Source organism: Tursiops truncatus, chromosome 18, assembly GCF_011762595.2.
Source record: "Tursiops truncatus isolate mTurTru1 chromosome 18, mTurTru1.mat.Y, whole genome shotgun sequence".
Lineage (NCBI taxonomy): Eukaryota > Metazoa > Chordata > Mammalia > Artiodactyla > Delphinidae > Tursiops > Tursiops truncatus.
Window position 1 is genome coordinate 25,166,832 of NC_047051.1, and position 14,588 is coordinate 25,181,419.

The following is a 14,588-nucleotide window of genomic DNA, read 5'->3' on the forward strand; positions in this document are numbered from 1 at the left end:
TGTCTTCATTTCTTTTCATTCTTTTTTCTTTATTCTGTTCCATGGCAGTGAATTCCACCATTCTGTCTTCCAGGTCACTTATCTGTTCTTCTGCCTCAGTTATTCTGCTATTGATTCCTTCTAGTGTATTTTTCATTTCAGTTATTGTATTGTTCATCTCTGTTTGTTCTTTAATTCTTCTAGGTCTGTGTTAAACATTTCTTGCATCTTCTCGATCTTTGCCACCATTCTTTTTCCGAGGTCCTGGATCATCTTCACTATCTTTATTCTGAATTCTTTTTCTGGAAGGTTTCCTATCTCCACTTCATTTAGTTGTTTTTCTGGGGTTTTATTTTGTTCCTTCATCTGGTACATAGTCCTCTGCCTTTTCATGTTGTCTATCTTTCTGTGAATGTGGTTTTCATTCCACAGGCTGCAGGATTATAGTTCTTCCTGCTTCTGCTGTCTGTCCTCTGGTGGATGAGGCTGTCTAAGAGGCTTGTGCAAGCTTCCTGATGTGAGGGACTGATGGTGGGTAGAACTGGGCATTGCTCTGGTGGGCAGAGCTCAGTAAAACTTTAAACCACTTGTGTGCTGATGGGTGGAGCTGGGTTCCCTCCCTGTTGGATGTTTGGCCTGAGGCAACCCAGCACTGGAGCCTACCGGGCTCTTTAGTGGGGCTAATGGCGGACTCTGGGAGGGCTCACACCTAGGAGTACTTCCCAGAACTTCTGCTGCCAGTGTCCTTGTCCCAACGGTGAGCCACAGCCACCCCCTGCCTCTGCTGGAGATGCTGCAGTAGTAGCAGGTAGGTCTGGTTCATTCTCCTATGGGTCACTGCTCCTTCCCCCTGGGTCTTGGTGTGCACACTACTTTGTGTGTGCCCTCCAAGAGTGGAGTCTCTGTTTCCCCCAGTCCTGTTGAAGTTCTGCAATCAAATCCCAGTAGCCTTCAAAGTCTGATTCTCTGGGAATTCTTCCTCCTGTTGCCGGACCCCCAGGTTGGGAAGCCTGATGTGGGACTCAGAACCTTCACTCCAGTGGGTGGACTTCTGTGGTATAATTGTTTTCCAGTTTGTGAGTCGCCCACCTAGTGATTATGGGATTTAATTTTATTGTGATTGCACCCCTCCTACCATCTCACTGTGGCTTCTCCTTTGTCTTTGGATGTGGGCTATCTTTTTTGGTGAGTTCCAGTGTCGTCCTGTTGATGATTGTTCCGTAGTTAGTTGTGATTCCGGTGCTCTCGGAAGAGGGAGTGAGTGCATGTCCTTCTACTCTGCCATCTGGAACAAATCTTGAAGTTTTAAATAAAAAAATTAGGACCTTAAAAACTCTGTCACAAATGTCTCAAATCTACAGTGTTGTATTAATTTGCTAGGGCTGCCATAACTAAATACCACACACCGAGTGGCTTTGATAGCAGGAATTTATTTCCTAACAGCTCTGGAGGCTAGAATTCTGAGATCAAGGTGCCAGCAGAGTTGGTTTCTCCTGAGGCACCTCTCAGCTTGCAGATGGCCGCCTTCTTGGTATGTCCTGGCATGGTCTTTTCTGTGTGGGTGTGCATACCTGGTGTCTCTCTCTGTATATCCTAATGTCTTCTTTTTACAAGAACAATAATCATATTGGATTATGGCCCATGCTAATTGCCTCATTTTAACTTAATTAACTTAAAGGTTCTATTTCCAAATTCAGTCATATTCTGAGGTACTGGGGAGTTAAGGCTTCAACATATTACTTTGGAAAAACACGATTCTATTCATAACAAGTGCCATTTAAAATTGGTAGAGCCATAGCTTTAACATGTAAAGAGCTTATAGTCATCACTCCAGCCCTCACAAGAAGAAATAAGTTGAACAAACTTAAAAATCAAGAACTTTTCTTAGATCAGTCAGAGGACTGAGGTCACAGGACAATCCACCATTCCCCCAAATTGGAGAGACAGATAAATACAGAGAACAAAAGTCAGCTTACCTGAAGTAGAAGCACTGGACCCAGGACTGATAGAAATATTCAAAAGGTAATTGACGAATTGCTGGAGGCTGAGTGTGGACTAGTTTAGAGTTAACTCCTGGGAGCCCAGTCTTTAATTTTACTCTCCGGGAGCATTGTCTGTTCTCCTAGTGAAGACCTGAGAAGAGTTCCCTCTTGTTTGGTCTGGGAAAATTAATCCTTTTGAAATATGCCCAGGGGAAGAAGCATTTTGAAATATCCCCAAGAGTATCATTTTTCATATTAAGGCCTGCTATCAGGGGAAACCGCTTTACCAGAGCCATAGCTAATGTGAGCAGGGAAGAAGGGAAATATTCAACTCCAGGACCCTCCAGTCTTCCTGTATCACCTACGTGGGGGAGAGGGGAAGCTGAGAAGCATTTGTGAAGGTCTCAACCCAGGGAAACAGGCTCACCAAAAGACTGAGACTTAATCATCAGATTATAGACTGCTTCCCTTGCGCTAAACTTTACCACCACATTGATACGATTCCGGTATCGTAACAAAGGATTTCAGCTGAAAGAACTGCAAAGGCTCAGATCCTATTCAAGAAGGAATTTCTAGAGGAATTATCTGAAAAGGAATTTAAAATAACTATGATTGATGTGCTAATGGCTCTAATGGAGAAAGTGGGCAACATGTGGGAACAGGGAGATGGAAATTCAAAGATTCCAAAGGAAATGCTAGAAATAAAAAACACTGTAAAAATGAAGAATGCCTTTGATGAGCTCTTCAGTAGTCTGGGCATGGTCAGGTTAGCAGCCAGCTTGAAGGTATGTCCATAGAAACCTCCCAAAGTGAAATGCAAAGAAATAAAAGGAAAACAAACAAAAAACAACCACAGCCACAACACTGGAACAGAATATCTGAGAACTGTACGCACCAAGAGTAAATGCTAATGTAAGCTATGGACTTAGGGTGATTATGATGTGTCAGTATAGGTTCATCAGTTGTAAACAGTGTACCACTTGGGTGAAGGATATTGATATTGGTGGAGGCTGTGCATGTGTGCAGACAAGGGGTATATAGGAACTCTCTGTACCTTCCTTTCAATTTTGCTGTGAACTTAAAACCGTTCTAAAAATTCCCTTTTACCTAAGAAAATTGAGCCATAGAGAGATTAAATAACTTGCCTAAGTCTTAACCAAGGTCTATTAGGTACAGAATAGGAATCGGCAATGAGTCAGTCTGGCACTAGAACTTTTGTCTTCAACCAGTGCACTTTTCTTCCTTTTTTGAATCTTTCTGCTTCTTTTACCTAACAATGTATCTTGCAGATCAATCCAAAAAGCACAGGGAGGGCCTTTGCAATTTAACCAGTTTTTTTTGTTTGTTTGTTTTTTTATTGGCTGCGCTGCGTGGCATGTGGGATCTTAGTTCCCCAACCAGGGATTGAACCTGTGCCCCCCGGCAGTGGAAGTGTGGAGTCTTAACCACTGGACCACCAGGGAAGTCCCTAACCAGTTTTTTATATATATATATATATATATATATATATATATATAAAAATATATGTATATATATATAAATATATGTATATATGTATATATGTATATATAAAAGGTGTCATTTACATCCCTGCAGTCCTTGTGAATATTAAGTGCCTCAAAGCACTGGTTTTAAACTTGCTGTTATGGGAACGGCTATAAGGTGGCAGGATTTCTTCATACCCAACTCTAGTCACTTGGGCAACCAGAGCCTTAGAGGAAGTCGTGTTCCTGGGTTGAAATTAGAGTGGAATATGCCAGAACAAACACCCAAAACCTTGGGTCTCGTTACTACTTTTTTTTTTTAATTTAATTTTTATCAGAATAAAGTTGATTTACAATGTTGTGTTTTTTCTAGGTGTACAGCATCTTGTTCAGTTACACATATACATATATCTATTCATCTTCGGATTCTCTTCCCATATAGGTTATTAGAGAGTGTTGAGTAGAGTTCCCTGTGCTATACAGTAGGTCCTTGTTATCTATTTTATATGTATTAGAGTGTATATGTTAATCCCAACCTCCTAATTTATCCCTTCCCCCCAACTTTCCCCTTTGGTAACCATGAATTTGTTTTCTGAGTCTGTGAGTCTGTTTGTCTTTTGTAAATTAGTTCATTGATATCAATTTTCAGATTCCATCTATAAGTGATATCATGTGATGTTTGTCTTTCTCTGACTTACTTCACTTAGTATGATCATCTCCAGGTCCATCCATGTACCTGCAAATGGCATTACTTCATTCTCTTTTATTGCTGAGTAATATTCCATTGTATATGTAATGTGTGTATATATATATATACACACACACACACATACACACACACATCTTCTTTATCCGTTCCTCTGTCGATGGACATTTAGGTTGTTTCCCTGTCTTGGCTATTGTGAATAGTGCTGCTATAAACATAGGGGTACATGCATCTTATATTTTCTGGTTATATGCCCAGGAGTGGGATTGCTGGATCATATGGAAATTCTATTTTTAGTTTTTTTGAGGAACCTCCATACTGTTCTCCACAGTGGCTGCACCAATTTACATTCCTGCCAACAGTGGGTTCCCTTTTCTCCACACCCTCTTCAGCATTTGTTATTTTTAATGATGGCCATTCTGACTTGGTGTGAGGTGAGATACCTCATTGTAGTTTTGATTTGCATTACTCTAATAATAAGTGATGTTGAGCATCTTTTCATGTGTCTGTTGACCATCTGTATGTCTTCTTTGGAGAAATGTCTATTTAGGTCTTCTGCCCATTTTTTGATTGGGATGTTCGGGGTTTTTTTGTTGTTGTTATTAAGTTGTATGAGCTGTTTGTATATTTTGGAAATTAAGCCCTTGTCGGTTGCATCATTCGCAAATATTTTCTCCCAGTCCATAGGTTGCCTTTTCATCTTATTTATGGTTTCCTTTGCTGTGCAAAAGCTTATGTTTGATGAGGTCCCATTTGGGTTTTTTTTGCTTTTACTTCTCTTGCCTTGGGAGACTGACCTAAGAAAACCCTGGTACGACTTATATCAGAAAATGTTTTGCCTATGTTCTCTTCTAGGAGGTTTATGGTGTCATGCTTTATATTTAAGTCTTTAAGCCATTTTGAGTTTATTTTTGTGGATGGTGTGAGGGCGTGTTCTAACTTCATTGATTACATGCAGTTGTCAGGCTTTCTCAACACCAGTTGCTGAAGAGACTCTTTTCCCTATTGTATATTATTGCCTCCTTTGTCAAAGATTAATTGACTGAAGGTGTGTGGGTTTATTTCTGGCCTCTGTTCTGTTCCATTGGTCCACGTCTGTTTTTGTGCCGATACTACACTGTTTTGATTACTGTAGCTTCGTAGTCATTGTACAATAACCGTGGTATTGTCTGAAGTCTGGAAGGGTTATGCCTCCTGCTTTGTTTTTTTCCCTCAGGATTGCTTTGGCAATTCTGGGTCTGTTATGGTTCCATATAAATTTTAGGATTATTTGTTCTAGTTCTGTAAAAAACGTCATGGGTAATTTGATAGGGATAAGATTAAATCTGTAGATTGCTTTGGGTAGTATGAGCATTTTAACAATATTAATTCTTCCCATTCAAGAGCATGGGATATTTTTCCATTTCTTAAATCACCTTCAATTTCTTTTATTAATGTTTTATAGTTCTCAGCTTGTAAGTCTTTCACCTCCTTGGTCAGGTTTATTCCTAAGTATTTTCCTTTTTTTGGATGTGATTTTAAAAGGGATTTTCTTTTACTTTCCCTTTCTGAATTTCACTGTTAGTATAAAGAAATGCAACCGATTTAACAGTTTTATATTGATAGACCCTAAGGTTTCTTCAAATTGCTTATTTAGAAATAAGATTAGCCTTAGGCCTGTCATTTCTAACATGTGTGAGAATACCGATAATAAATTTCTGGAAGCGGAATTACCCAGTTAATAGATACGTGCTTTTAAATTTTGGTATTTTGTTTTGTTCTGTTTGTTATTTTGCGGTACGTGGGCCTCTCACCGTTGTGGCCTCTCCCGTTGCGGAGCACAGGCTCCGGACGCGCAGGCTCATCGGCCATGGTTCACGGGCCCAGCCGCTCCGCGGCCTGTGGGATCTTCCCGGACCGGGGCACGAACCCACGTCCCCTGCATCGGCAGGCGGACCCTCAACCACTGCGCCACCAGGGAAGCCCAAATTTTGGTATTTTGAAAACTTTCTCTATTAGAAGTTGTATCCATGTGTACTGTTCTACAAATGTGCATGTTGGATATGGAATGGTAAAAGTAGGTGTGGCCACAAGAGACGAGAATGGGGCTTGGGAGGAGGAAGTTTATTATACTCACAGATCTCAGAGAGGAGGTGATCATGTGCCACTCAGGGCTACAGGGGAAACACCAGATTTGGCAGAAGATGGGGAGCAAGGGGAAAGTCTAGGCCAATGTCTTCAACAGAGTTTGTTTGGAAGAGGCGACGTAGGGCAGAGTAAAGTTTAGGATTGGCTCGTTTGAACAATTCAAGTGGTCTCTGGGCTATAAAAGTGGCCTCTAGTTGCCTGGTATCTGGCCCTGGGATGATTTTAGAGCAGAGGGAATATTTTATTGGTGTGTGAGAATTAGATAAGGAGGTGGTTGGGGCCACAGACTTGGAATTGGCTGGTTTGTATGTGAAAGATGTGCTCCTGGTCAAGCCCTTTGTTCTAAGAAGGGCTAACCTTGGGAGAAGCAGTCTCTCAGCCTGCAAACTTTTTGAGATGTAAAAACATAATAAAATACAGAAAAATTTAAAAGATTAATGCATATACTTTAATAGTGTACAAGATCACCTATTTTCTCACAACTTCACCAACATTAACAAATTGATGTTTGGTAATCTGGTGAAAAATGACATCCACTTGTAGTTTTGAGTCATCTGTATTTCTTTTTTTGCTCTTTTTCTTCTATTTTCTCATTCATTCACTAAAAAATATTAACTGCTTACAGTATGCCATGTACTTACGATGTGGGCGCCCTCAGAAAGCTTACATTTTAAGAAACGAATAGGGCCCATTAGAGAGAAAACTACACAACTTTAGAGAGACCTAAGAAAACTGACTAACTGAAAGGACAATGTTGATAGATGAGAAGAATCAATGTGAAAAACAATTATGCCAGCTATTACCAACTCAGTAGGTGTGGTATGGGATCACAGAGTTTTGGGGGGGAAGGCAGAGGTGGCAACTTGAAATAATGAATAGATATGAACATTTTTAAACCGAAAGGTACTATGAGGGTATCTGCTTCACCAGATGTTAAAACATACTATGAAAACACGACAATGAAACCAGTGTGGTGCTGGTACAATAACAGACAACCAGAAACAAACTCTAGTTTATGTATGATGGGTGAGCAAGTACCATACTATTTTAATTATTACAGTTTTTCAATACTTAAAAATCTGGTTGTTTCGCCCAGTACAGTTTTCAAAAGTTATAAAAATTGCATTAAAAAACAAAAACTGCTTTTGACTGTTTGGATTATGCTTCTTTGAATACGATTTCATCCAGAAACCAGACCTCATAGATCCAGGTGTCATAAGGGTTATCCACATATACCCACAATATTAACATGCTTAGCAAAAAGAAACACAAAACAAAACAAAACAAAACCCCACAGTGGCCATGGGGGAGGGGTCAGAGATTACTGGGACTTTTTTTAAAACACTTATTTCTCTATTGTGTAGAATTTTTATATATAATAAAAATACATTGACTTTATAATCTCCTAACCATACAAAAATATAGGCAAAACAATATAATAGAAAGGTGTAATGGTAGACATGATATCAAATATTTAACTTCTGCAAAAATCCAGTAATTGAAGCTGGTATATTCTCTACTTATTCTTTCAAAGCAAATAGAAAAGTATTATTTCTCATGATTTGATTTACTAAAATTTTTGTGTTTGTCAAGTCTTTTCTGAGCAATCCTTAAAACCAGTTTCAGTTTAAGGTGAACTGCCTTTAAACTTCTGAGAATACTGTCTTGTTACAAAGGTAAAGGAGATAATTTAAAGAATGCATCAAAGAGAAACACTTCACATAATGAGGTGTGGTTTTAAAAATGTCCTCAGATTGTTTATTTTGTATGAGCTAAATATGTGGGTAAAATATAGCAGTACTCCATTTATATCTTATTATCTTTTCCAATTGAGGAGAGTCAAGCACCAAGCACTGCTTATTAGCTAGATGACAAATGGGCTTGGAGAATGTAAAATACTTCTCTGTAACACTATACATTCGTGAAATAGCCAAGTAAGTATACTGAACAAATATAAAGACAAGTCTCCAAATACTATCTGTCTCACCAATGCTAAGTTGACACTGATCAGTATTAGAAGAAAAAAAAATATATTTAATTTACTCTTTCATAAAGTTTTTAATAAGCTATAATTTTCTTACATGTACACTAGTAACCTTAAAAAGACAAATACTACCAAATGTTAACTACTGTACAATTTATAAAAAATATAATTTTAAGAATTTGGAATAATAAAGGGAAGGTACCTACTTCAAATGGATTAAATAAGAAAATGCCACTTTTTAAGAAACTTCACCAGGAAATGGAAAATTTCCAATTTGTCTAAAGGAACACTAAAACCTTTTACTGAAGTCAGAGACCTTGCTATTTTTGTTCAAGACTTCATCTACACAGTTTCAAATAAACCCTAAAAAATATTATCCAGTACATATAAGGCCGCTACACAGAGTACATGACGGGAAAAAAGGACTCCGTCAGAATGAGAAGTCGTGAAGAATAGAGATATGTCTTGCTCACCTTTACATCTCCAGTTCCTAGCACAGTGCCTGGCTCAAGGCGAAAATGCTTAAGCAATGGTTGTTGCTTTGCATTGAACCAGGCAGATACACCCTTCTACCTTTGGTTCGATTTTCATTCCATATTAAGCACGACCTAAGCTTCAGTCCTGGTTCTTGGCCCTTGATGTTAAACTGAATAAAGCAAGCCAGTATGCATACACTTTCTACATCAGTTCTTCTGACAGGATCCTCAGGACTGACTCATCACGGGCTGTGAATCTTCTCTTATGTGGTCTAATTCTTATTTCTTGGATAATATCTGCATGCAAAAGTAATGCATTTTCAGTGCAGTACAAGTATGTTCATATGAGTAAGAATGGAATAAAGGCCTTTCTTTTCCATGTTTTAAATAACAGATACATAGCATCTTATGACATAATTAGCAATTTTTAGACACTGAACATAATACACTGTATTACAATGCAATGCGGTAGGCTTCCATTTTAGGAACAAAAATCAATTTCACATGAAAAAAGATTTATTTTACATTTAGAATAAGTCTAAATTTTTAGCATTTAAGTACTGTAAAATAAATAGAGAGGAGCTTTTAAGATGTATTGTCTCCATTCTGTCCAAAAAGCCCGTACAAAAAGCTTTTTTTACAGTTATTGATCATCACCTCGTTGCCTTAAATTTCTAGATTTTCCATTTTCAATTCTTCTCTTTTTGAAGACTGGGGCCACTCCATCTGCCACGACTCCAAGAGAAGTCACTGTTTTTTCTTTAAAAACCACTTTGGGTTCCCCACCAACATCAGCCTCTGAAGTTGATACATATTCATTCTCAGCGCTTGGAAGTTCCAAATCTACCTTCTCACTGGAACAGAAAGTAAAAATAGAACCATTATTTGACAGAGTAAGATAAACTTTCACCTAATGTGTGAGCCCACCAAAGCCTCAAGGTCTTCTTTCTAATGATAATAATAGAAGTTAGAAGCTGGTCGTTTGGGAGTAGGAAACTATTTTAAAACACTGATTTTATAATATTATTTAAGATACTGAGCACCTGTTTATGTGGACACATGAGGAAAAGTCCCATCTATTCTTTTGTTCCTGTTGGGTGTATCACTGACGGAAATGCTTGTACTTATGATTAGCAGTATAAGTTACACAGGTGGATAAATGAGAAGTATCCTTGGAAACGGATTTTGCTGTGGACTGACAAGGACTCTGAAGGCTTACACAGCACAAGACGAAAACCATGGAATCCCAATGTTCTGGTGTAGCGGACTCCGTGAGACTGTTTGCCTAGCATCTCTTTTCTAGGACTAGCCCTTCAACTATCCACTTGGTTAGTATGAATAATCAGACGACTAGTACAGAGCTCAGTACCTAATTAATATGAACCTATCATAGTACCCTACCGTCTACATAGTCAACTGGTTTGTGAAAGAGTAAGTAAGTCACACCATACCCATCAGTCCCGCCCATGAGCTTTTTGAACATGGACCAGAAAGACCATTATGTTTAATACTCTAGTGGCTAAGAATGTAAAACCTGTTGGGAACCATATATCCTATTTAGAGAAAGGAGTTCCGCAGAGATAGAGAGTAAGGCTGGCATACAAAGAAAAGTAGGATGGGAGATGGAGAATCCTGCCAGTGTTTCAGGCCTGGTTCCAATAATTCGTGAGGCCCAATTCCTACCCCTCCTACGACTTGTAGGTAGAACCTTTCTGGGAATCTTTGAACTAATAACCTCTTTTCAATTTAAGGTAACTCAAGTTTCTATCACTTGGAACCAAAAGATTACCTGGTCAGCATGAAAGGAAGAGTGATGACAATAGAGAAAAGGGAATAAAAAGTAAAGGTATGATTTAAATGTTAGAAGTCCCAGATATTATATTTCCCAGTTGAGAAACCCCATCTAAGAAGAGTGAAGATTATACAGATCTACACTCCTCAATCTCAGAAGAACCCAGGTAATGTAGTCATTCATCTTGATTCTTGGAAATAAAGGGAGAAAAACCTTTCCTGGAGGCCAGGAGAAGTGTGAAAGGTTATGGTAGATCTACAGTAGTAGTTAACTCTAATAACAGCAGCTATATAGTGAATGTCTACTATAAACCAGACAATGCACTAGGCACCTGGAATAGAAATATTCTCTTTTTATTTGGGGTCTTCTAGTTAGTGTCTTTTTTAGCACTAGAACACCTTTTAACTTTTTTTCCCTTTTGGGAACCACCTCTTCTCCCTTCTGAGTTTTGAGCTTAATTTAGTTCAGGTCCAGTCAGAATTCACAGTGGTTAGCTCAGGAATAGGAACTGGGTATGTGATGAAAGCTAAGCAGGATCACTTTTGGAAGTCGCAAAGCAGCACCTCTTTTTTGCTGGGATCTCTAACTGTAAGTATGATATAAGCCTAAAGCTTTGCTATCAAGTGGGGAGAGCCTGTGAGAAAGGCAGTCAAGTCAGAGGAAAGCAGAGACAAAAGTCAGAGACATTCACAGTGATTTCTCATCAACTACGGCTCTTGACAACTGCAGTTTAGAGATAACATGATTTTTAGGTGTTTGCTTAGAATTTAATATATGCTATTCAGTTCAATTATCTTAAAAGTACATGATAACAAATTTGCTTCCCTCTCACACAGACCATGTAGAAAGGTCTGTGGCGGTAGAATTGAGAGATCTTTTTATGTTCCAACCTATATATACATGGGTTAAAAAACAGGTTTAAAAGAGGTCTCTAAGCATTGTAGTAATTTTTAAAAATGTAACAATAGTTAGGAATTTGCTAGGATTGCAAAAAACAAAATAAAGAACATAAGTACAAAGGATATAAGAACAAGGAAAATTTCAAATCAGTAATGGATAGTTCAAAACTAGAAAAACCAAAACCAAAAACTATTCTATATAATATAAAACTTGAGGAAGAAGCTATCTTAGTAGATCATGATGTTATATAACATTTCCTCAAAATCTGATGAGGGGATGCAAGAAATAGGAATTCTCACTGGAACAGGTCCTAAATTTGATTTGTTTTGAATAGAGACGCCTTCCAAACTTTATTGTATTAAAAATATATGTTAAATGCCATTTTTGTTTGCTTTTCCTACTTCCCTATCTTCCCTTAGATTGCCAACAATGGTGCTTTCCAAGAAGGCCAGCAGCCCCTAAAGTTGATGGGGTATTCATTCTTGGCTTTGTATTTTTATGTTTTTACAGGAGTGGAAACTGAGGCTTAGAGAGAAGTTAAATAACTTGGTCAACTCAACTGTTACGGTAGTAATATTATTTGGATTAAAACCCAGGCCTGTGTTGATCTAAAACCTATATTCTTCCCCCTAGACCACTCTGCTTCTGGGTGAAACTAAGAAATTCCATTAGCCAAGCAGAGAAAGATTTTGAGTAATGAAGAACAGTAGGGTTTGGTCGCTGGACAAATGAATCTCTGTCCAACAAAATCTATGAGAGACTCATTTAATTTCACAATCTTGGTGTTTTGTGTTGTATTTTGATAAAGTGATCAAGTCATAGTATTACTTCTTAAGTGGGATTACGGGAGAGATGAAATAGAAAAAGAGTCCATTTTTGAAATCATGGTCCTAGGGAATTCCTAAGTGGAAGCTAACAGAAGTGGCAGTGAAGTAGGATATACACCTGTGTGACATAATCAGAGGAAAAGAAGTTTGTATTTGAAAGAAAAGAGTCTGCAAATAAAATATCTTACAGAGAATACACCTTCTTTTCAAATAACTTTAGAACAGTTACAAAAAATAATTACACAAACACTTCCTCAAAACCACGGTCATTTCCAAATTCAAAATGTAAAAATTGTAAAGGTTATAATACCTGAACACAATGTAATAAAGGTGGGAAAAAAACCCCAAAACTTCCACCTATGTAGAGATTTAAAAATAAGTCCTTTTGGAAAACCACCAAGTCAAAAAAGAGTAAACAAAAACACAATATTAAATTGTTCCAAAAACAATGAAATCAAGGAATCATCACCCAAAGTTTATGTGATATATGGACAGAATTATATTCAGAGACAATACAGCTTTGATTATTTTCATTAAGAAATAAGAACAGACCCCTTCCTTACCTCCTGTCAATAGTCTTAAGTGTTCATCTGAAGAAAGAACAAACACAAAGAAACTTAAGAAAAGTCAGGGGAAGAAAATTACAAAAGTAGAAATGAAGAAACAGAAAATCCATTAATAAATGGATATGTAATAAAATACACAGTTAAAAGTAAGAGCTGATTCATTAAGGAAAAACAAATTTAAAAAGCCTTTAGTGGAGACCCCAGTCTTCATTCCCACAAAATGATCAACAATTAGATAGCTACCCACGAAGAAAAACAGCTCTAGGAGAGCTCTGGAGTCCATTTAAGAAATTTAAGCAACACAGTGGAACAAAATACAATGAGAATAATTGCAAAAAAAGATAAGAAAGACAACTTCACTTTGCCTGCATCATCCCATCCCCCGAGCTGACACCACTCAGAGACAAGAGGAAACCTCCCAGTTGGAAACAGTACCCCTCAACATGAAAAGAAGAGTGGGTGGGTGACCAGCTGATGCAGCCTTTTGGGCCACTGCAGGAAGGTCCTGCTTAGGTTTCACTCCAGCCACAATGGCGAAGGTGAGACCTATAGAGACTGCTAGGAACAAGGAAAAAAATCAGGGACGACCAAGAACAGCCATGCAGTGGGAGTGATTGCAGTTCACAGTGATCTGCTCTGCAGGCAAACAAAGCAGCTTTTGCCACTGAAGAAAGAACCAACAGACATCACAGCTGCTTCAGATGCCCTGCAGATTTCACCAGGTATTGTGCTGCACAGCTATTAGCTTTCACTTATGTCAGCTGCCTCAGTCCCTTTGCCCTTGCCACTGCCAGAGCCCAGGAACCACACTGCAGTCAGCTCAGGCCTCTGTGCAAGATGGCAGCCTAGACTCCCATGGCTGACCCCACTGCCATTTGCATGCTTGGGGCTAGCCCCACCAACTCTGCACTTGCATGGTGCTGCCCTGACACCCATCACCAGCCTCTACTGCAGTGCTTACCCTCAGGGGAAGATTGTGCAGCCATGGGAAAGCACCCCGACAGCCAGGGTCCCTGAAGCTGTCAGTGAACGTGTAGTTGACTCTGGCCCTTTGCTGCCTGCCTGGCCCCTACTACTGTGTGTCTGCAACTGGCCCTGACCACTACATACACAGGCATCTATAGCTGGCCCCGCAGCCGAGTGCATTTCACCACCAGAGCCGGCCACCACCACTGCCTGTCCTGGTCTCTAGCTGCTGGACCTGGAAGTGCTGCTGAGGACCCCAACAGCCCTTGCAGCCACTGTGGAACCCTTGCAGTGTTTGCCAAGAACCACGCAGTTGTTGGATTCTAGTGACCTGAGCTAAAGTGATGACAACCCCCCAGCCCCACTGCTGCCACATGCCTCCTTGGTGGCCGGTACCACCAGACCTGCTCCAGTGTGCCCCACCTGCAGGTGGAAGTTTTCCCATAGTGACATTAGTCTATAAAGTCTACAAGAGGTTATTCCTTTTTCAAATGTGTAGACACCTACACGAGGCTGCTAGGTTCACCAAGAATCAGGGAAAAATGCCTCTACCGAAGGAATACAGTAAACTTCCAGTAACTAGCCCAAAGAAATTGAGACCAGGAACCATCCAACAAAGAATTCAAAAAAACTGTTCTACAGATGCACTGAGAACTATAAGAGAATACAGGCAAACAATTTAATGATATCAGGAAAACAACAGAAGAACAAAATGAGAAATTCAAGAGAGATAAAAAAACATAAAAAAGAACCAAACAAATCTTGGAGCTGAATAGTACAATGACTGAACTGTAGCATT

At 39.1% G+C, this 14,588-nt stretch overlaps 1 protein-coding gene across 2 annotated transcripts in view; it reads right to left on the reverse strand.

The window, feature by feature from the left end:
• Nucleotides 1–6,703: 6,703 nt before the first annotated feature.
• The window catches only part of WBP4 (WW domain binding protein 4), a 33,562-nt gene continuing 25,677 nt past the window's right edge, over nt 6,704–14,588 (reverse strand). Inside the window, exons 10-11 of one of the 2 annotated variants that reach the window (XM_019936463.3) lie at nt 9,396–9,592; nt 6,704–9,035 (exon numbers count right to left, since the gene is read on the reverse strand). In XM_019936463.3, coding sequence (XP_019792022.1) covers nt 8,941–9,035; nt 9,396–9,592 — 292 coding nt within the window. In that variant the 3' untranslated portion in view covers nt 6,704–8,940. Of the gene's footprint in view, nt 9,593–14,588 lie in introns of both variants that reach the window. The other variant, XM_004322390.4, reaches the window with a different exon arrangement.